This window comes from Bos grunniens, chromosome 5, assembly GCF_055505025.1.
Source record: "Bos grunniens cultivar Pamir isolate PY7600 chromosome 5, Bosgru_T2T1.0, whole genome shotgun sequence".
Lineage (NCBI taxonomy): Eukaryota > Metazoa > Chordata > Mammalia > Artiodactyla > Bovidae > Bos > Bos grunniens.
In genome coordinates, this window is record NC_141169.1 from 89,703,593 (window position 1) to 89,726,016 (window position 22,424).

General features: G+C 40.3%; 1 protein-coding gene across 8 annotated transcripts in view; it reads left to right on the top strand.

The window, feature by feature from the left end:
• Window positions 1-22,424, top strand: part of RECQL (RecQ like helicase) — a 34,309-nt gene that overhangs the window by 1,749 nt on the left and 10,136 nt on the right. For 2 of the 8 annotated variants that reach the window (XR_015164201.1, XM_086401818.1), the window contains exons 2-7: window positions 3,460-3,507; window positions 12,165-12,362; window positions 13,208-13,387; window positions 16,251-16,357; window positions 20,069-20,267; window positions 22,109-22,275. Coding sequence is in view for 7 of the 8 variants with exons in the window: in XM_086401818.1 (XP_086257944.1) it covers window positions 3,460-3,507; window positions 12,165-12,362; window positions 13,208-13,387; window positions 16,251-16,357; window positions 20,069-20,267; window positions 22,109-22,275 (899 nt within the window). In the remaining variant the exon portion in view is untranslated. Of the gene's footprint in view, window positions 1-3,459; window positions 3,508-3,739; window positions 3,878-5,241; window positions 5,345-11,748; window positions 11,790-12,164; window positions 12,363-13,207; window positions 13,388-16,250; window positions 16,358-20,068; window positions 20,268-22,108; window positions 22,276-22,424 lie in introns of all 8 variants that reach the window. The other 6 variants (XM_086401823.1, XM_086401824.1, XM_086401822.1 and 3 more) reach the window with 6 other exon arrangements.

Below are 22,424 nucleotides of genomic sequence, written 5' to 3' on the forward strand. Positions count from 1 at the left end.
TCTTAACCTCACTGGGGAGAGGTTCTGGGGTAACTCCTGTTACCTCTTTGAAAGAGCTAACATTCCTTTTCCTGGCAGATGGGGAAGGCCGGCTCACTTCCTTCCACCAATACGTTGGTGAGGGAGAAACAGGGGTCCTCGCCCCTCTAACGGAACTCTCCATCATCGCCCAGTTCTAATGGAACTCGGGCCTTTAGGGGCCTTTTATTTGCAACCACTGTTTATTGGGAAAAGCCAGAGGGGACGCCTAAGCGTGACGGAGAGTTTTATTAAATTGCTGTTGCAGCCAAACCCAGGTGGCGGAAAGAGAGAGAGAGAGAGAGAGAGAGAGTGTGTGTGTGTGTGTGTGTGTGTGTGTGTGTGATTTAGCTTCTGGTACTTGGTGTCAAGTCCCTGATGCCGGGAAAGATTGAGGGCAGTAGAAGAGGGCTTCAGAGGATGAGATGACTGGACGGCATCACCAATGAACTTGGGCAAACTCTGGGAGATGGTGAGGGACAAGGAGGCCTGGCGTGCTGCAGTCCATAGGATCGCAAAGAGTCAGATATGACTGGGCGACTGAACAACAGCAACACTTGATGTCAAGCGTGCATGACTGACATGAGACCTTGTAAAGTATTTCCGAAGGATGCTGTCAAAAGTTCAGATATAGCAGAAGTAAAACCACTGAATCATGGAAGTAGTAATTAGTAAAGGTTCATTGTATATACACCAAAAAGACAGTTTGACAACCAAGAGCACTCAAATCGAAACATGGAATTAGGCTCAGGGCTATATAGTTAATACAAAGCAGCTTGTTTAGTAAGAGGGCTGCTGCTGCTGCTAAGTCACTTCAGTCGTGTCCGACTCTGTGCGACCCCATAGACGGCAGCCCACCAGGCTCCCCCGTCCCTGGGATTCTCCAGGCAAGAACACTGGAGTGGGTTGCCATTTCTTTCTCCGGTGCATAAAAGTGAAAAGTGAAAGTGAAGTCGCTCAGTTGTGTCCGACCCTCAGCGACCCCATGGACCGCAGCCTACCAGGCTCCTCCTCCATGGGATTTTCCAGGCAAGAGTACTAGAGTGGGGTGCCATTGCCTTCTCTGAGTAAGAGGGCATTGATTGTTTATTCTTCACACTGATTGGTTATATTAACATTTTCTTAAAAGATGGAGAATTGGTTAGTGGTTACCTCATAGCAATCTTGGGAAACAGTGGAAGTTTTGCTTCTGATTTCCAGAGGCAGAAAGGCGAAGTGCCCCAGATCAAGTTAGTCTTTCAAAATAAGCTAAATTAAGCTTTGTTTGTCTGGCTATGTTGGTTTTGTCTGCCCAGGGAATTTTCAAGGCTGATCTCCCTTTGTTTTGGATTTTAAACAATGTCTAGGTATACTTCTGACAGACCTGCTATACATAGCTCATTAATTTTTGAACATATTTTACATTCAGCTAGGTTTTGCTATTAAATCACATCATTTGGGGAAGGAGTTTATAAGCAGTTTTTTAAAAATGATATAATCAAAGGAGTTGTTTAAAATAGTGGGAGGAAATGGTTGTAGAGTTGTAGACTACATTCTTTCATAAGAGTGGAGAAAGCTTCTGCTTTCAATCTCAGCAAACCTGTGTGCCTGGATGCTAAGTCCCTTCAGTTCAGTTCAGTCGCTCAGTCGTGTCCGGCTCTTTGCGACCCCATGAATCACAGCACACCAGGCCTCCCTGTCCATCACCAACTCCCAGAGTTCATTCAAACTCACGTCCATTGAGTCGGTGATGCCATCCAGCCATCTCATCCTCTGTCGTCCCCTTTTCCTGCTGCCCCCAATCCCTCCCAGCATCAGAGTCTTTTCCAATGAGTCAACTCTTTGCATGAGGTGGCCAAAGTACTGGAGTTTCAGCTTTAGCATCATTCCTTCCAAAGAACACCCAGGGCTGATCTCCTTCAGTTGTGTCCAACTCTTTGTGACCCATGGACCATAGCCCATCAGGCTTCTCTGTCCATGGGATTCTCCAGGCAAGAGTACTGGAGTGGGTTGCCATGCTGTCCTCCTGGGGATCTTCCCGACCCAGGGATTGAATCTGTGTCTCTTACATCTCTTGTACTGGCACTAGTGCCACCCTGAGCCTTCACTATATGCAAGGCATTTTACTAGGCTACGTGGATATAGAGGTGAAGAGACTCAATCTCTACCCTGCTGGAGAATCTTACAGTCCAGGTGAAGGAAGGTGAAGGTGAAGTTGCTCAGTCGTGTCCGACTGTTTGTGACCCCGTGGACTGTAGCCTACCAGGCTTCTCCGTCCATGGGATTCTCCAGGCAAGAATACTGGAGTTAATAATGGAGTTACCATTTCCTTCTCCAGGGGATCTTCCCCACCCGGGGATCAAACCCGGGTCTCCTGCATTGGAGGCAGACGCTTTAACGTCTGAGCCACCAGGCAAGCCCTACAGTCCAGAGAAGGAGAATTATATTTCCATGAAATGGTGAAGGCATGTTCATGTAGATAAAGAATTAGAAGTCCTTGGTTTACTCCTCTACTTAAATATCTTTTAGTGTTGTGACTCTTTCAAGCTTCTTAGCAAGTCACAGAAGACCCTACCTATTTTTCCAGCCTAGTGGTGGCTTTAGAATTCTACATGAGGCAGGGCATAGGGTGAGCAATTTGAGTAAGGGTAGGGTGCTGCTGAAGCTACCTTCGGAGAACACTGACTTAGTTTCAGAAAATGTTGGTTGTCCATTTCAGAGTTGGAAAAGGTGTTCTTGGAGATTATGGATAAGCTAAATAAAGTTCCTACCCTCCAGACTCACACCTCCTTTCACTTGCTCGTGTGTACTCTTAAGTTTTAACCATTCAGAAATATTTCTTAATACAAACCAGGTTTTCCCCCATTTCTGAACTCTTTGTGTTCTCTCCATCCGAAATCTCATCCCTCCATGGAATACCAATTCCTCTTTTAAAACTGAGCCTAAATTGTAACCCTGTAGAGCAAATATTCAGTAAAACATTAAATGAATAATTTACTTTGTTAATGGGTTTTGCTTCATCTGGGATATTTTAATCTATCCAACTTGCTATTTGTAAAATATGTTCCACCATCCCAATTTTACAGATAGGGAAAGTGGCTGAGAGGAACAGATTGTTTTAAGTTTGCTAAAATCACACACAATAATGTAATGGTAAAGCTGTTTAACCTCTACGCTTTGCTCTTTTTTTGCAACTTCACTAAGTATTTGCTGGGTGTTTGTTAACTGTTTTTGGTGTCATACTTGTTGTATTTGTGTGACTTTGGTTACTTCTCTGAAATCTAGAGAATTCTCCATAAACAGTAGAGTAGGAAGAGCCATGTAGTATTGTTGAAAGGTCGCTGCAGTATATAATTTACTTTCTATCAGTTTTTGTGCTCAGTAATGACAGATTATCATTGAGCATTATCAACAGTACTGTTTTTAAAAAAAATGTTGCTCTGATTTTTCTTTCACTTTTAGGGAGAAATTTGGCTTTCCAGTTCAACTTCACAATGGCATCCATTTCAGGTTAGTGGAGACTATTCTATTTTGTGGTTCATTCTGTTCTCTTTCTAACTGTGTGTTTTTCTCTGTCCCTTCCCCTCAGTTTTACTGTGAGTCTTAAACTACTTTTAAAAAAAGTTTTAGTAGGAATAAATAAAAATAAATTTAGAAAATATTAGTCTTAATAATTCTGATTATAGATATTTTTCCATATTTGTTTTTATTGTTGTAAAATATATTTAAACTTATCATTTAGCTACTTTTAAGCAGACAATCAAGAGCATTGCATGCCTGGTGTTACGTGCATCTGCATTGTGTGCAACCTTTGCCAGTATCCATCTCCAGAACTTTTCATCACTCCCCACTGAATGCCAAGAGTAGGTGCCTGGAAAAGGTAAACATGGATGTCTTTCTTTTATACTTTGAAAGTATTTTAAATAACACCACTTAGGCACTTACCTTAAGGAAACAGTGGAAGAAGTACATAAAGCTCTTGATTCAAAGGTGGTCAGTGCAACAGTGTACCCAGTGAGCAATAACTTCCACTCCCCCACTTCCCTGCAGCCCCTGGTAACATCATTCTGCTTTCTATCTGGGACTTTGACCTTTCTAGGTACCTCCTAGAAGTGGAGAAGGCAATGGCACCCCACTCCAGCACTCTTGCCTGGAAAATCCCATGGATGGAGGAGCCTGGTAGGCCGCAGTCCATGGGGTAGCTAAGAGTCGGACACGACCGAGCGACTTCACTTTCACTTTTCACTTTTCATGCATTGGAGAAGGAAATGGCAACCCACTCCAGTGTTCTTGCCTGGAGAATCCCAGGGATGGGGGAGCCTGGTGGGCTGCCGTCTATGGGGTCGCACAGAGTCGGACACAACTGAAGCAACTTAACAGCAGCAGCAGCAGCATAGAAGTGGAATCATACAATATTTGTCCTTTTGTGTTGTCTTTGAGGTTCATCCGTTGGGTACCATGTATCTTTTTAAGGCTAAGTAATATTCCACTGTATGGATATACCACATTCTGTGTATCCACTTGTTTGTCAGGGGACATTTGAATTATTTCCCTTTTCAGTTTCTGTGAATAATGCAGCTACGAACATTGGTGTACAAACATCTGTTTGAGCCTCTGCTTCCAGTTTTTGGGTGTATATACCTGCAAGTGGGCTTCCCTCATAGCTCAGTCGGTAAAGAATTCTCCTGCCGTGCAGGAAACCCAGGTTCTATTTCTGAGTCGGGCAGATCCCCTGTAGAGGGAAATAGCAACCCACTCCAGTATTCTTGCCAGGAGAATCACATGAACAGAGGACCCTGGCAGGCTACAGTCCATGGGGTCGCAAGAGTCGGACATGACTTAGTGACTAAACCACCACCATACCTACAAGTGAAATTGCTGGATAACATTTCTGTGTTTAATTTTTTGAGGAACTACCATACTGTTTTCCATAGTGGCTACACAATTTTACATTCTTACCATGCAATACATAAAAGTTCCAAGGACTGATATGTTTTTTGATAGTGTTTTAGGAACCTAAGAAAATTATAAAGTAGAAAGTGTAAATCACTAATAATGTTACTACTAAAATTAATACTGTACCATTTAGATGTATTATTTTCAACAAAAATTTTCATATTTTTTACATAATGTTTGGTAATGTGATTCTTAAAAACACAATGTAGATAAAGAATATAGACATACTGTAAATTTTATGTTGTCAATATTGTTTTTAATACTGCTCTGTATTTTGTTGTTTTATAGTGGCATTAAAGAATTAACACTTTGAGTGTTGGTTTTGAACTTTTAGGCTGTCTTTACTTTTAAAATATAAAAAAAGTTGCATTGGACATCTTTGAATCAAAAGGTTTGTGTACTTCTTTGATTATTTCTTTAAGATAAGTTCCAAAGTGGTATTATTTGAAATATTTTTAAAATATAAAAGAAAGACATCTGTTTTACCTTTTCCAGGCACCTATTCTTGGTATTTTGATGTATTTCCTCACATTGTTTGTTTTTATAAACTTGACCAGATTCTTTTGTGCTTATTAGTGAAGTTTTGCTGTTTATTCAGTTAAGAGGTGGATGGTAAGAGGGAGGAACTTATTCTATGGTTATTTTCCTGTTCTTTGTAGGATATAGTAAATATGACCTTAGCACTGACAGTGGAGTACCAAGTCTAGGTTCTTAACAAACTTTATAGGAATGGTTTTCTTAAGTATGGAATCCTCCTCTCCACACCCCAAAACTTTACAATTTATTTAAATATAAATGTGAAAAAAGTAGTGACATAGATTTTGTCTTCATCTCTCACAGCTTAATGATTCATACTAATAGCCTAAGGGCTAATAATAAATGATAACAATTGAAGTTATATTAAATGCTAACCCAGGTATTCTTCACTAAGAGACAAAAGTGTGGGTTTCATAGATGTTACTAAACCTTACTGTAGATGGTGACTGCAGCCATGAAATTAAAAGACACTTACTCCTTGGAAGGAAAGTTATGACCAACCTAGACAGCATATTAAAAAGCAGCAACATTACTTTGCCAACAAAAGTCCATCTAGTCAAAGCTATGGTTTTTCCAGTAGTCATGTATGGATGTGAGAGTTGGACTATAAAGAAAGCTGAGTGCCAAAGAATTGATGCTTTTGAACTGTGGTGTTGGAGAAGACTCTTGAGAGTCCCTTGGACTGCAAGGAGATCCAACCAGTCCATCCTAAAGGAGATCAGTTCATTGGAAGGACTGATGTTGAAGCTGAAACTCCAATACTTTGGCTACCTGATGTGAAGAACTGACTGATTTGAAAAGACCCTGATTCTGGGAAAGATTGAGGGCAGGAGGAGAAGGGGATGACAGAGGATGAGATGGTTGGATGGCATCACTGACTCGATGGATGTGGGTTTGGGTGGACTCCGGGAGTTGGTGATGGACAGGGAAGCCTGGCGTGCTGCAGTCCACGGGGTCGCAAAGAGTTGGACACAACTGAGCGACTGAACTGAACTGAACCGAACCAAACCTTACCTCAGTTGAAATAGTTATTTTTGGATCATATCAGTGAGTTATTCTATTTAGTAAGACTTTACTCTTTCTCAGTAGGATATGATGTTTTAAAAGTTGTTTATTTATTTATCTATGGCTGCACTGGGTCTTCGTTGCTGCACAGGGCTTTCTCCAGTTGTGGCCAGCAGGGGCTACTCTTCACTGTGGTATGCGGTCTTCTCACTGTGGTGGCTTCTCTTGCTGTGGCTCCCAGGCCCTGGAGCGCGGGCTCGGTAGTTGTGGCGCGTGGGCTTAGTTACCCCGAGGTGTGTGGAATTTTCCCAGACCAGGGATCAAACCTGTGTGCCCTGCATTGGCAGGCAAACTCTCAACTTGTTGTGGATGACCAGGGAAGTCCCTGGGATATGATTTTAAAATAACCGAATAATGCCATAGATCAATTTTATTTAAGAAGAGATGATTACTTTAAATCATTGCTTTTAGAATATTTCACCCTGTTCAAATAACCCACCTCTTCTATTGTTCTACCCACTTGTCGACCTGTATTTGAAATGCCTCTGAAATTGCCTTCAGATAGTTTGTTGAGTTGGATTTGGTGATTCCCAAAGGAAGTGGTAAATCACTTCCTTTTCACTGTGGCCTTCAGTATGGGAGATCGCTAGAAACTGTCCTGCTTCTGAAGAATGGTACCTCCCTTGTTTCAGCTGTAAGCTTAGGAGCAGGATCCCTGCTCGATGCTGTGTGCTCTTGAGATATGGTAATAAGCCCTCTTCATGATGAATGATTGAAATCCTTCCCTTTTCAATCTCATCTCTCATCATAAAGGTCATGTGTTGTCCAAGCTGGCATTAGAGATGGTTATAGTTTTGAACAAAAATATTAAAAGACCCTGATTTTTTACAACTAGCTCTACTCTCTTATATTCTGAGTCAATCAGGACTTTGTCCAGGGTGCAGTGATACTGACTTTGTAGCACAGGTTGACATTATCTCTGTTAGGTGGGATTCAATGAAAGAAGCAGAAGCACTGTGAGTGATAAGAGGGATTGACTGTAGGAATTCTTGGTGGGAATTTGGGAAGTGTTTAGGGTCTTTCTTTGTGTCTGTTGGTGGGCCTGGCATCGGTGGTGCCAGTAGATAGGAAGAGAAGATGCTTCTGCCAAGGGGATTGCCCAAACAGAATGCTGCCTGTGAAGATGAATCTCACCAGAACCTGGACCAGTCTCTGGTTGCCTCAAAGCCTCCAGTTTAGGTGAGGCAGCACCTGTCAAAGTGCTGGCGTCCTTCCCTGTTGAGTCGCACACCATCTGGCTGAGTGTTCAGAGAAGCCCAAGGAGAACCAACAGGATCCAGAGGAACTGCAGGCACCTCTGTTTCCCCAAGGATATCTAGCAGCAGCTAGAATCATGGGCCCAGCTGCTGCCCCATGCCGGAGAGGTCACCAGACCTGACCTTGCACTGCCCTTCTTAAATATGGAAAATATAGCTACTGCTTCACTTCCACCTCCTAAAGCTCTGGCTCCCCAAGTTGACACAGCTCTCTCTTGTCCAAACAAATGCATGCTGATCCTCTCCCCTGAAGAGGACAGGAATTCTCTTTATTCATCTTTGGATGGTGCTCATTCCTCTTCTTGCTCAATCACATCCTCCTTGATAATCTTCTAACTTAAATCCTGAGATACAAAGTTAGTGACTATTAACACCTATTATTTTAGGATTTAGGGGAATGGGAGCCAGAAGGTCAGTCTATCCATCCATTCATCAACTAACTAAACATCAACAAGAGAAATCCAAAATTGGCTTCTACAGGAATGTCAAAATAAAGGAGAAATGCTTAATAGCTATTCCAGTTCTTGGGTCTCCCCTGATCATGTGGTTATACGTGTTATTTTATAACTGCCTTTTCAACTTTCCGTATCCCTTTGTTCACAGCAAACAGCTCACCTGGTCATGGGGCCTTGCCTGGTGGGATTTGCCTTAGCAGTTTGCTTGTAATGGGTTTTTGTGGTTTTCCATTAATTCTAAGCAGGGGATGTGGGAATACCAAAAGATAACCCTAGAGCAGGAGTCCCCAACCTCTGGGATCTAATGCCTGATGATCTGAGGTAGAGCTGATGTAATAATAACAGAAATAATGTGCACAATAAATGTAATACACTGAATCATCCTGAAACCATACCCTCCCCCACCCCACCCTGGTCCTTGGAAAAACTGTCTTCCATGAAACCGGTCCCTGGTACCAGAAGGGTTGGGGACCACTGCCCTGGAGGATCCCCCACACTCGAGACACACGGCTCCTCACCTCTGCAGTGTCATAGCAGTCCAGTTTCCTTTAATAGTCAGGATCATTTGCCCCAGCCAGTCCAGTAACCCCTTTCTTTGCCTTTTAGTTTCCTGGCCATGGGAACCCAAACTGGCCAAGTGGTAATCAACTTACAGTTAAATGGAACCATTGCTTTTTCCCCTGGTAGAAGCAGTTCTAACTGGGCAACCTCTAGACTAGCAGAGTCCAAAGTTTCAGGGATGGGAAGCAAACATTTCACTAGTGGATCACTAACGGTAATAGGAGCCATGTTTCCAGCCCTGTTTCCCAGGCCCATGAGTCCTGGCTGTGTGAGGAACAGCACTATTCACTGTTCTGGTAGTAAGCACTCTTTTTACTGCCTTCCACTTGATCCTTCCTACCATAATAGTCCTTACTCTTAGGTCAGGAAACCAGCCAGTTGTTGAATGCACGCATGCTAAGTTGCCTCAGTCATCTCTGACTCTGTGACCCTATGGACTGTAGCCGGCCAGGCTCATCAGTCCCTGGGATTCTCCAGGCAGGAATACTGAATTGGGTTGCCATGCCCTCCACCAAGGGATTCTTCACCACCCAGGGATGGAACCTGTGGAACACTTCTGTGTCTCCTGCACTGGCAGGCGAGTTCTTTACCACTAGCGCCACCTGGGGGTATCTGTTCTAATTGCACCTCCTGGAGCTGGGGAGGTAAGCACAGAGACCTCCTAGCTCCTTGCGTGATGCGCCTGAGCAGAACGGCATTTATCATCTGTTTTGCCCAAGTTCAGTCCACACTCTAACTGGTGGGTCATCATGGCATTATAGTTCTCCAGGAATTGTCAGATTACAGTCGCTGTCCAGGAACTTCTGAGAAGTTATTTTCCTTTTCCCAGTACACAATTACCTGAAGTTTCTCTGGAGAAGGATAGTGGTAAGATTTATTGCATGAAGTTTTAGCTGTATATGAGGGTCCTTTTTCAAAGAGCCCCAACCTCTACTTTACATAAGGAGCTTTGGATCTATAAATTGGCTCATTTCTGGGCACTGGTTGAAGGACTATGATTCTTTGGTGGTAATTCAAATCAGACGTGTTCACCAGAATCAGGCCTTTGTATACTGCCTGTACAGATCATGTAATCTATTTCTATTTCAGACTTCATGATCACCTAGCCAGTGCCAAAGTTGTCTTTAAGTCAGACTGTTCTAATTGTTACTTCTGGTTATTGCCCTTTGGGTTTCTCTGGTGGCTCAGATGGTAAAGAATCTACCTGCAGTACAGGAGACCTGGATTCCATCTCCGGATTGGAAAGATTCTTTGGAGAAGTGAATGGCAACCCACTCCAATATTCTTGCCTGGGAAATCCCATGGACAGAGGAGCCTGGCAGGCTCCATGGGGTCACAAAGAATAGGAAACGACTGAGCGACTAACACTTTCACTTTCTGTTGCCCATTTTGGGAACCACATCTGCCTTTCCTTTGGTCATGAATTGAATTGCTGACAATTAGCCCCTGTGTCTTAGAAATCATCATTCTCATTGATTCAGGTTGTCTAGTTGAAAGGCAGTACTTCCCATGGTCATTCCTGGCTTACAGAGAACAGCCAACCCAGACCTCTTCAGGGATTCATTCCCCTCATGAATGCATTTCTTACAGGCTTGGGAAAAGGAGGGTCTCCTGGATCCTCCTGGGTGATCGCAGGAGAGTGGATGATCAACCACTCTAGCACTCCCATCTCCCTAAGCTCCGAGTTCCTCTCCTTTAGTGTATACCGAGAAAGTTCTAGCCTTTCCATTTCATTGGCACCTACCCCTGTGTCATTCCATCCCAACTTTCTGATATTCATCTTTGGGGTCGGCTAAGTAAAGAATTAGAGCCACTCCTGGCCACTATATTTAGTGTACTAAATTCAGAATTTCTTATTGAATCCACACCAATAAATTTGGCTTCATTCACTATTGTGTATTGTTGGGCTTCCCTGGTGGCTCAGACTGTAAAGAGTCAGCCTGTGTGCAGGTGACACAGCTTCAGTTCCTGGGTTGGGGGAGATCCCCTGGAGAAGGGAATAACAACCTACTTCAGGATTCTTACCTGGAGAGTGGAGAGGAGCCTGGCAGGCTGCATGCAGTCCATGGGGTGACAGAGTCAGACATGACTGAGCACAACAAGAGGAACTGACTTTTGCCCCCTGTCGGCCAAGGTGAGCCAGCACATCAGCCACAAGGTGAGCTGCAGCAGCGCCCGACCTTATGTCGACTGTAAACCTGGCTTCTGTTTCATTTCCACCTTCCAAATCTCAGACAGATGTCACTGGTGGCCGGCCCTAAACCTGGATCACACAAGCATTTGATACAATACAGAAACACTAGAGCATCCTATTTTAAATCATAACCATAAGATTTTATCTCATGGGAAGACATTAGAACTGGACACTGATTAAAGCAGGCAGATGTTTTAGGAAGCAGCAAGGATGTCTGTAAAATTTTCTAGCTTCCACTGATGTAAAAGGAAATCTCATTTTGACTTTAATATTTGGATTGTCTAGTATCATATGTTAAGGCTTCTTTATAAATTATCATGCTGCCCTTGTAATGCCAATTTTAGTAGCACACTTGATTTCTCTTTTTACTGATATGTCATATTGTTTATAATCACCAGCTCCTTACCATGTCACAGTATGAACCCAAATACAAACGTTTTTGTAAATGATAGCTAAGTAGTTAGGGGATCACTTTTAGGTAACTTCCTCCTGCTTTAAAGTCTAGTCATTTTACTGAAGTCATTTAGAAGATTGTTGGACCACTGGCCTCCAACATGATTTTTGTTATTGTTTAGTCACTCTGTTATGTCTGACTCTTTTGTGACCATATGGACTGTAGCCCACCAGGCTCCTCTATCCAGGCAAGAATACTAGAGTGGTTTGCTGTTTCCTTTTTTAGGGGATTTGCCCAACCCAGGGATTGAACCCACGTCTCTTGCATTGGCAGGTGGATTCTTTACTCCTGAGCCACCAGGGAAGCACACCATGGTAAAATTAATAATTGTTTTTTATTAAATGCTTAACTGTGTACCAGGTACTGTGTTAAGAACTTTCAAAATTCTGTCTCATTTAATTTTTTATAGCAATACTGTGAAAGCTAGGTATTATCCCCACTTTACAGATAGGGATTTTGAGGCTCAGTTAAGTATAAGGTACTTAGCCTGAGGTCGCTCAGCCAGTGAGAGGAAGACCTAAGATATACCTCCTGTCTGGGTGGCTCCAAAACATGCACTGAACCACTCTTCTAGACTACTCTAAGTTTATACAGTTGATAGTGAGGAATACCAAGAAAATCAATCATAAGGAAACCTGAAATTGTGATTAATTCTGTCTGGTCATCGTATCTTTTTTCTTCCCTTGTAGCTCTGACTGAGGAACTAGATTCTATAACAAGTGAGCTACATGCAGTAGACATTCAAATCCAGGAACTTCTGGAAAGGCAGCAGGAGCTCATTCAGAAAAAAAACGTACTAACGAAGAGAATAAAGCTGTGTTTAGAGGATTCCGATGCTGGGGAGAGCAGTGAATGTGATTCTTCACCTGCCTCTTGGAATAAAGAAGGTTTGCTCTCTTTTTTTTTTCTTTGCAAGTTTTGTTTCCTCTCGTTTCTTTGAACTGGAATTGAATCGTTGTGTCTGGGTCAGTGCTTTTCAGTAGTTTAGAAGTGAAACTAGCCATTCCTTAGGTGGCAAGGGAACTACTAGGCAGACCAGCCTTTACCCACGTCCTTTTAAAATGAAAGCCTTCATTATTCAGACCAAATATGTTTCTGACATATTGGAAACATATTTGCTTGGAGAAAGATGTTTATTTAACTCAATTTTCTTGGTTGTAATGAGAAGAAATTAAACAAGAAAAAAATTCAAACTCCTCATCAAAGTCTAGTTCATTCCCCTGCCCTAGTGAATAAATCTTCCTTGATTGAGGATCTTGCCAAACATCTTGTTTATCATTCGTTTAGAATACTGTAACTCTTGACAGAATTGCAGTGCTTTCTGGGCTTTGTTGTCCACTTTTTAAACAAGATATTGACACCAAAAAGTCCATATAATTGTTAACTTTGGTTCATGGTATTTGAGGTTTCTGGTACTGTGAATTCCCTGACCAACACTCAGACTATTTATCAAGTACCTGACCTTGCTCCTTTCTCCTCTGTAGTTTATTTCTCACTGGCAAATGTTGTCATTTTATTCTGATATACTTTTTCTTATGATATATCATTAAATTTGGTTTGCTTAGTTTCGTGAGTTAAACTGATCTCAAAATTATTATTATAAACATTAAATTATCCATAGTATTAAAAGTCTTATATATATTGATCTGATTCTTCTCTATTATAGAAGCAGCCATTCACATTTGTGTCTCATTATAATCTTAAATAGTTCTACTTATTATTCTCTTTCTAGATTTTCCATGGTCTGGTAAAGTTAAAGATGTTCTACAAAATGTCTTTAAACTACAGAAGTTCAGGCCACTTCAGCTAGAAACTATTAACGTCACAATGTCTGGAAAGGAGGTATTTCTCGTTATGCCTACAGGAGGGGGAAAGAGCTTATGTTACCAGTTACCAGCATTGTGTTCAGATGGTGGGTATTAATAAACATTAATTTTAAGGTGAAGAAACATCATTTCTATGAATATATTTTTAAGTCTTAAAAAAATATCTCTATAGTGTATTTGCCAAAATCAAGTGCATTTTTTGTTTGTCTCTCCACTAATAGACATTTAATGGAGAAGGAACTGGCAACCCACTCCAGTATTCTTGCCTGGAAAATTCCATGGACAGAGGAGCCTGGAGGGCTACAGTCCATGGGGTTGTATAGAGTCGGACACGACTGAGCGCACGCATGAATAGATATTTAAGTGTTCACTTACAGAGGATATGTTAAAGACTGAGAGTAGTTCATTCTTTTATCTGATTCCTGAAACATCCTTGAAAAGCATGTTGTAGGAGAAAAAGCCCTAGAAAAGGAATCAGACCAGTCAATCTTGAAGGAAATCAGTCCTGAATATTCATTGGAAGGACTGATGCTGAAGCTGAAACTCCAACCTTTGGCCACCTGATGGGAAGAGCTGACTCATTTGAAAAGACCCTGATGCTGGGAAGTATTGAAGGTGGGAGGAGAAGGGGATGACAGAAGATGAGATGGTTGGATGGCATCACTGACTCGATAGACATGAGTTTGAGCAAGCTCCAGAAGTTGGTGATGGACAAGGAAGCCTGGCATGCTGCAGTCCATGGGGTCGCAAAGAGTCTGACATGACTGAACTGAACTGACCATATTTAAATACAGTGAGAAGGTACCAGTAAAGAGGGAGAAAGTGAGAATACAGCAGAGAGGACTAGTTGAGAGGGTGAAATCCATGATAATGTCTTAATCTGAATATGTTTTTTAAACTGGTCTGCTCTCTGCCCCAGGTTGTTTTAAGGAACAAACTATGGAAACCTAAGACCACAAGATTTTAGCAATCTAAATAGCTCTCTTAGCTGTGAACAATTTCAGTTCTCACAGAAAGGGGATTTATTACCAGAACTTGAGTCAGTCAAGAAACTGTTAACTGATTTCTGCCCAGACTGAATTAATCTTGTGCAGTAAGTGGACAGGTACTCATGTATCATTCTGGATGATACAAGGTGCTATGTTTGCTTTGGAAAACTTTTTTTTTTTTAAAGAAAATTATTTATTTATTTGGCTGTGCTGGTCTTAGCTGCAGTATGTGGGTTTTTTTTGTTTTGTTTTGTTTTGTTTTTCTTTAGTTGCAGCAGGCAGGATCATTAGTTGTGGCATATGGGTTCCATTGCCCTGACCAGGGGTTGAGCCTGGGGCCCCTGCATTGGGAGCACAGTCTTAACCACTAGACCCACCAGGGAAGTCCATGGAAAGCTTTTTTTTTAGTGAAGTATAGTGATTTACAGTATTGTTATTTTCCACTGTACAGCAAAGTGATTCACTTTTATATATATATATACACACACACACACACACACATCCTTTTTTAATATTCTTTTCTGTGGTAGTTTATCATAGAACTTTTTTCATTGTTTCTTTTTATTGGAGTATAATTGCTTTACATTGTTGTGTTAGTTTCTTCTGTACAACACATTTGGAAAGCTTCGGAATAACTTTTTCCTGATGTAACTGGATAGTATATGACTTGATTTATGTACTTTTACTGAGGTTACCAATACTGATTGTCAAGTATGATAGTAAGTTCAAAATGATATCTCTCCACGTTTTTATAGACTAGATAAGGTGAGAGTTTTCTATATATAATCTTACGTCTATTTGGCTTATCATTTATTCATATTTACTTTCTGTAAAAATGAAGGTAAGAAATAGGTGGCATATTGCTAAAGCTGCTTTGAAAATCAGTCTAAATTGGTGGGCAGGGCCACAAGTTACAGTCAGTTCAGTTCAGTCTCTCAGTTGTGTCCAACTCTTTGCGACCCCATGGACTGCAGCATGCCAGGCCTCCCTGTCCATCACCAACTCCCAGAGTTTACCTAAACTCATGTCCATTGAGTCAGCGATGCCCTCCAAGCATCTCACCCTTTTCCTCCTGCCTTCAGTCTTTCCCAGCATCAGGATCTTTTCCAATGAGTTCTTCGCATCAGGTGGCCAAAGTATTGGAATTTCAGCTTCAACATTAGTCCTTCCAATGAATATTCAGGACTGATGTCTTTTAGGATGGATTGGTTGGATTTCCTTGCAGCCCAAGAGACTCTCAAGAGTCTTCTCCAACATCACAGTTCAAAAGCATCAGTTCTTCAGCTCTCAGCTTTCTTTATAGTCCCAACTCTCACATCCATACATGACTACTGGAAAAACCATAGCCTTGACTAGACGGACCTTTGTTGGCAAAGTAATGTCTCTGCTTTTTAATATGCTGTCTAGGTTGGTCACAACTTTTCTTCCAAGGGGCAAGCATCTTTTAATTTCATGGCTGCAGTCACCATCTGAAGTGATTTTGGAGCCCCAAAAAATAAAGTCTGACACTGTTTCCTCATCTATTTGCCATGAAGCGATGGGACCAGATGCATGATCTTAGTTTTCTGAGTGTTGAGTTTGAAGCCAACTTTTTCACTCTCCTCTTTCACTTTCATCAAGAGGCTCTTTAGTTCTTAGCTTTCTGCCATAAGGGTGATATCATCTGCATATCTGAGGTTATTGATATTTTCCCCTGCAATCTTGATTCCAGCTTGTGCTTCATCCAGCCCAGCGTTTCCCATGATGTACTCTGCATATAAGTTAAATAAGCAGGGTAACAATAAACAGCCTTGATGTACTTCTTTTCCTATTTGGAACAACTCCTGATGTTCCATGTCCAGTTCTAACTGTTCCTTCCTGACCTACATACAGATTTCTCAAGTTACAGTAAAGAAGGTAAATAATTGAAACTTACTCTGGTGGTGGTATGAAATTTAAGGTGGATTTCTTTCTTTTTTAGGTTTTACCCTTGTGATTTGCCCACTGATCTCCCTTATGGAAGACCAGTTAATGGTTTTGAAACAATTAGGAATTTCAGCTACCATGTTAAATGCTTCTAGTTCTAAGGTATGCTCCTGTGGCTTTTATTGCATTTTATTTTTAATTTATACTCTTCAGTGAAGTAGGAACCTTAGCTACAATTGAGTTGCTTATAAAAGAAAAAACTGGTAACTATGTTGGAATCTAAAATCACCACTCATAGATCAGGCTAGCCCACTGCTTATTTTGTATGGTGTGTGAGCTCAGATTAGTCTATAGTTTTAAATGGTTATAAAAAAATCAGCAGTGTAATTTTCCTGGCAGTCCCAGTGGTTAAGACTCTACACTTCCACTGCAGAAGGCACAGTTTTGATCCCTGGTTTGGGAACCAAGACCCTGCATGCCGTATGGCATGGCAAAAAAATAAAATCAAGAATAGTTAAGTGTGAAAATTAAAAGTGTGAAATTTTGTGAAGTGTGAAAATTATATGAGATTCAGATTTCAGTGACCATAAATAAAGTTTTATTGGAACAGAACCATGATGGTTCTTTTATGTGTAGCCTCTGATTGTTTTCACACATGAGGACAGAGTTGAGTAGTTGTGATATGGGCTGCAACATCTAATGTTTACTATCTAGCACTTTACAGGAAGTTTGCTGACTTGTTTCATAGTATCCATTCTAAAACAGTGAGGAAGAATTTCTGATTATGGGATATAATTAAATACAAAAAATGAATTAGAAACAAGATACCCAACCTTGTGGAATTTCTTGTTTGGAAAAGGACTCTCTTACCTTTATCTGTACAATAAAGCATTTCCCAGGTGTTCTTTTTTAAAAAGCATATTATTAAAAATTTTTTAAATATACAAAAATAGAATAGTATAAAAACTGTTAAGTAGCTTTAACGGTTATCAACATATGGCCAGTTTTTTTCATCTGTATACTCCCAGTTTCCCTCCCTGCCCACCCTTGGTTTATTTGTTTGAGACAAGTCCCAGACATCATACCATTTCAGTTGTAACTTCTTCAGTATATATCTCTAACATTAAAAAAAAAAAAATAACTAAAAAATACAACTAAGTGCCATTATCACATCTAAAAATTTAGTATTAGTTCTTTAAAACCATTAAATAAAAATACTCAGATTTCTGTCTCATCAAATGTTATTATCTGTTTAAAATCATGGTCCAGATTCACACATTATGCTGTATTGGTTGATATGTCCATAGGTTCCTTTTATTTCCTGTTTCCTGTGAAATTACTGTTTAGGTTTTTTTTTTTTTCCCTTGGTCCTTAAGTTTCCTATATTCTGTGTCTTCCTGATTGTATCCTTGTGATGTTGTTCCACTTGTTACTTTTAGTTAGTCTAAAAGTTGACTGAATTTGGGCTTTTTTTTTTTTTTTTTGCTGTAAGAGTATACTTACTCCTGGTATCACTCAGGAGGTATTTAACACCTGGTTATTATTTTTTTGTGTGTGATGTTAGTTTGATCAGTGGGGTCACCTTATGTCTGCCTGCTCTATAATTATCAAGTTCTCAATCAGCTTTTCATTTAATGGCTTTTAGTAGCCACTGATAATAATTGCCTACCTTAGAGCATTATTTAATTATGGGGTTATAAGATGTAATTTCTAATTGTCACTTCTTAAATTAGCTAGATTTTTCCTGTAAAAAAGAACTTTTTCCTTAACTCTTTGCAGATTGAAAGTTCTGTCTCTTTTTTTGGGACTTCCCTGATGGCTCAGATGGTAAAGAATCTGCCTGCAGTGCAGGAGACCCCAGTTCAATCCCTGGCTCGGGAAGATCCCCTGGAGAAGGGAATGGCAATCCACACCAGTATTCTTGCCTGGAGAATTCCATGGACAGAGGAGCCTGGCAGGCTACAACTGCTGATAATAATTGCCTACCTTAGACCATTATTTAATTAGGGGGTTATAAAATGTTTTCTAATTCTCACTTCTTAAATTAGCTAGACTTTTTCTGTAGAAAAGGACCTTTCCTTATTTATTCTTTGAAGATTGAAAGTTCTTTCCCTTTCTTTACCAGTTTCATTATGAAAGTGAAATGTCAAGTATTATGGAAAGAGTTGGTTTTTCAGCATTCTCCAAAGGTGGTCAATAAATTCTTTTTTTTTCAAGTATCATTTTAAACCTATGGCTTTTTAACATGTTTGATATCTTTCCATCCATGGTTGTTATTCTTTTTTTTAATGTTGAAGTAGTCCCATGTTTGGGTAGTGAGAGTCTATTTAATTTGGCCCCTAGGTCTAACTCCTAGCTTTTGAGTCTTTGGTTTCTTTTCTAAGGTACGTCATGCTTTTTTGTGTGTATTTCTTCCCAGACCTGAAATCAGCCACGTCTTCAAGAAGTTCTGGTTCTTCTAGTCTTTCCCAAATAGTTTTAATTTATTTAAACTCTTGTGTCATTTTAAGTGCTTTCTAGCTCAAAAAAATGAATCTATGGAGAACATTGCCTTCTCATACTGCACTTTTTTAAAATTGAAAAACAGAGTAATAATAATGGAAAGTACAGTGACCCTTGAACAATGTGAGGGTTAGGGCCCTAACTGGCCACACAGTCAAAAGTCCGCGCTTAACTTACAGTCAGCCTTCCACATTCAGGGATTCAACTAGTTGTGGATCATGTGGTACTGTAGTCTTTACTACTGAAAAAAATCTGCATGTAAGTGCACCCATGCAGTTCAAATTGTAGGTGGCTCAGAGGTAAAGAATCTGTCTGCCAATGTATGAGACATGGGGTTCCACCACTGGGTTTGGGAAGATCCCCTGGAGGAGGAAATGGCAACCCGCTCTAATATTCTTGCCTGGGAAATCCCATGGACAGAGGATCCTGGTGGGCTAGAGTCCACAGGGATCGAAAAGAGTTGGACATGACTGAGTGACTAAACATCCTTTTCTCAGGTGATAGCTCAGATGTTTGCTCCTCTGAAATTTCTGGGACATATAGACTAATTGAAGTATTTAACACACTTCGCCATTTCTTAACAAAACTAGGAATATCTTGAGGAGTTAACAAACTGCTTTCCTGGGATGATGAAGGCATTTTGAGTTTCTGTTTCTATCACATTCACTACTTCTTTTGATCCTTAATTAGATTAGAAGGAAAAATACAACATCCAATGTACTAAATATTATGGAAAACAACAGGACTAAGAACCAAATAGCTGTTACCTCTTAAGATGTATTCTTATTATATATAATACATAATATATAGAATCTCATTTTAATTATTCATAATTATAAAATCTTGATATAAGGAATCAGATACTTTGTAAAAACTAAATAGATTATGAATAGATTTGATAGCATCATTAAAGTATCTAATCAAGAATAAATTTTGTTCTATGAAATCAGATCTATGAGATCTATGAAATGATTTCAAATATAACATTAAAATTAATAAAACCTGTCTTTATCACCATACTGCATTTAGCTTACATTTTGGCATTTATTGTGAAAAATTTAGAATTATGCCTTCATGGAGTAAATGCTTTTTGAAGTGTCTTCATATTCGTTTTTGTGTTCTCTTTTTTGTCAAGTGAGATTGATTATTCTTTTATCAACTGTCTGAATGTAAATAAATAACTAAAATGCTATTAGCACAGCTACCATGAAGCTCAGTACTGGGACATCATTTTAATTTTAATGAAGTAAGCATCTGCTGCTATAGTGTCCCAAGGCTGTTGCTTCTGAGTAATGAGCATCTTCATTTACCACTGAGTATTGCATTCTGCTGGCTTAGTTCTATCATTGTGTCTATATTTCCTTTCAATAGGAGCATGTGAAATGGGTTCATGCTGAAATGGTAAATAAAAACTCCAAGCTAAAGCTAATTTATGTGACTCCAGAGAAAATTGCAAAAAGCAAAATGTTTATGTCAAGACTAGAAAAAGCCTATGAAGCAAGGAGATTTACCCGAATTGCTGTAGATGAAGTTCATTGCTGTAGTCAGTGGGGACACGATTTCAGACCTGGTATGTATGTTCTGGGCTTCTCAGGTGCTGCAGTGGTAAAGAATCCACCTGCCAATGCAGGAGACATGGGTTCGATCCCTGGGTTGGGAGGATCCCTGGAGGAGGGCATGGCAACCCACTTAGTATTCTTGCCTGGAGAATGCCATGGACAGTGGAGCCTGGTGAGCTACAGTTTATGGAGTCACAAAGAGTCAGACATGACAGAGTGCACACACACATGTATATTCTACCTAGAAAACTCCGTGATGCTAGGGACTCTTTTCTTATTCAGCTTTACATGATGCAAATCCTTTCCATTAAAATTATCCTCTTAGGTAGTCATTACTTATTTTTTTCTTGCCTTAATACAAGAGGAGCCAAGGCAGAATCTTTAATCTCTTTAATCCCCACCCACCACAGTAGTGCTTATTAGTCCAGTTGCCTTTATCTTTTGAAATGTGTATATATTGTACTTTGTCATCTTTAGCCATAAAGATTTACTGATTTCTGGATTCTCCTTCATATCTGTTGAGGAATTTGCTTCTGCTTCAAAGTTGTCTCTTTCAGTCGTCGTTTTAGGTATCTTCAGCACTCACTTCAGGATCTACACCCAGTGAACCCCTCAATGTTATAGTTCTGTGGTATACTTTAGTAACCTTATTCTTTGCTCCATCAGCATAATCCTACAGTCTTAGCCTAAAACAGATTGCTCAAACTTGTTCTATGCAAAGAAATCTGAAAATCAATTTTTTTTTTGCTATTGAGCTGTATGAGTTCTTTATCAATTTTGTGTATTAGCTAACCTCTTATCAAATATGTGATTTGCAGATGTTTTTCCCATTCCCTGGATTGCCTTTCATTATGTTGATGGCTTCCTTTGCTAGACAGAAGCATTTTAGTTTGAAGCAACCCCACCTGTTTTTTTCATTTTGTTTTTGCTGTTGGCCTCAGATTCAAGAAATCATTGCCAAGACTGATGTCAAGGAGCTTATCTCATTGGTTTTTGTCCAGGAGTTTTATGGTTCCAGATCTTACATTCGAGTCTGTAGTTCATTGAGAGTTCACTTTTGTGTATGGTGTCATATGAGGGTCCAGTTTTGTTCTTTATGCATGTGTCTGTCCAGTGTTCCCAACACCATTTATTGAAGAAACTATTGTTTCCCCATTATATATTCTTGGCTCCTTTGTAGAAGATTTATTGACTATATATATGTGGGCTTATTTCTGGACTCTGGGCTTTCATAACTTTCCAAACAGATAACTTCCTCCTCCCTGTTGTTATAGTAGCCTTTTTGACCTTAACATTGAGCCATTTCTACAACATTTGTTCTTCACTTTTCTTCAAATAGTTGAACTACTTGAGGGTATACTCAAGGACAACATAGCTAGTGATTTCGATGTATAGGATAAATAGGAGCCCAGAGCAGTTTCCCTGAAGTGGGTTCTATAATAATCAAGCATTTTCTTGTCTGAGTTTAACACTCTTGGGTGGTGTCTGTGGTAGAAGGGTTTTGACAGATGGTCTTTTTATCTTTTATCTGTTGCCATAATTCAAACACCGTGACTGCTTCCACTCCATCTCTTGAATCCACTGTCCAGCAGGTGTAGACCAGTGCTTAGCTTCCTGGAGACATTTTGCAGGGCATTCCACCTGTGGCCAAGAGTGCTTGTTTCTGAAGAACCAGTTATAAAAGCAGAGTAAAGCCCATCTGTCACAAAGGCTAGGCTGCAGTGGCAGATTAGATACAGGTGGCTGTGGAAATAAACTCACGGTCATCTTGATGATCTGCCTAAAAGATTGGTCTTTTTTTAATTCCTGAAAGAATAGGAAGAGGGCTACTCTGTATTTTTTTTTTTTCCAGATTATAAGGCTCTTGGTATCTTGAAGCGGCAGTTCCCTAATGCGTCACTAATTGGACTGACCGCAACAGCGACTAGTCACGTTTTGAAGGATGCTCAGAAAATATTGTGCGTTGAAAAATGTTTTACTTTCACGGCTTCTTTTAATCGACCAAATCTCTATTATGAGGTATGTAATTCTATGTCAGTTTATTTTGTGAAGGATTTCAGCAGAGAGTTTCAGTTCAGTTCAGTCGCTCAGTCGTGTCTGACTCTTTGTGACCCCATGCAGCATGCCAGGCCTCCCTGTCCATCACCAACTCCCGGAGCCTACACAAA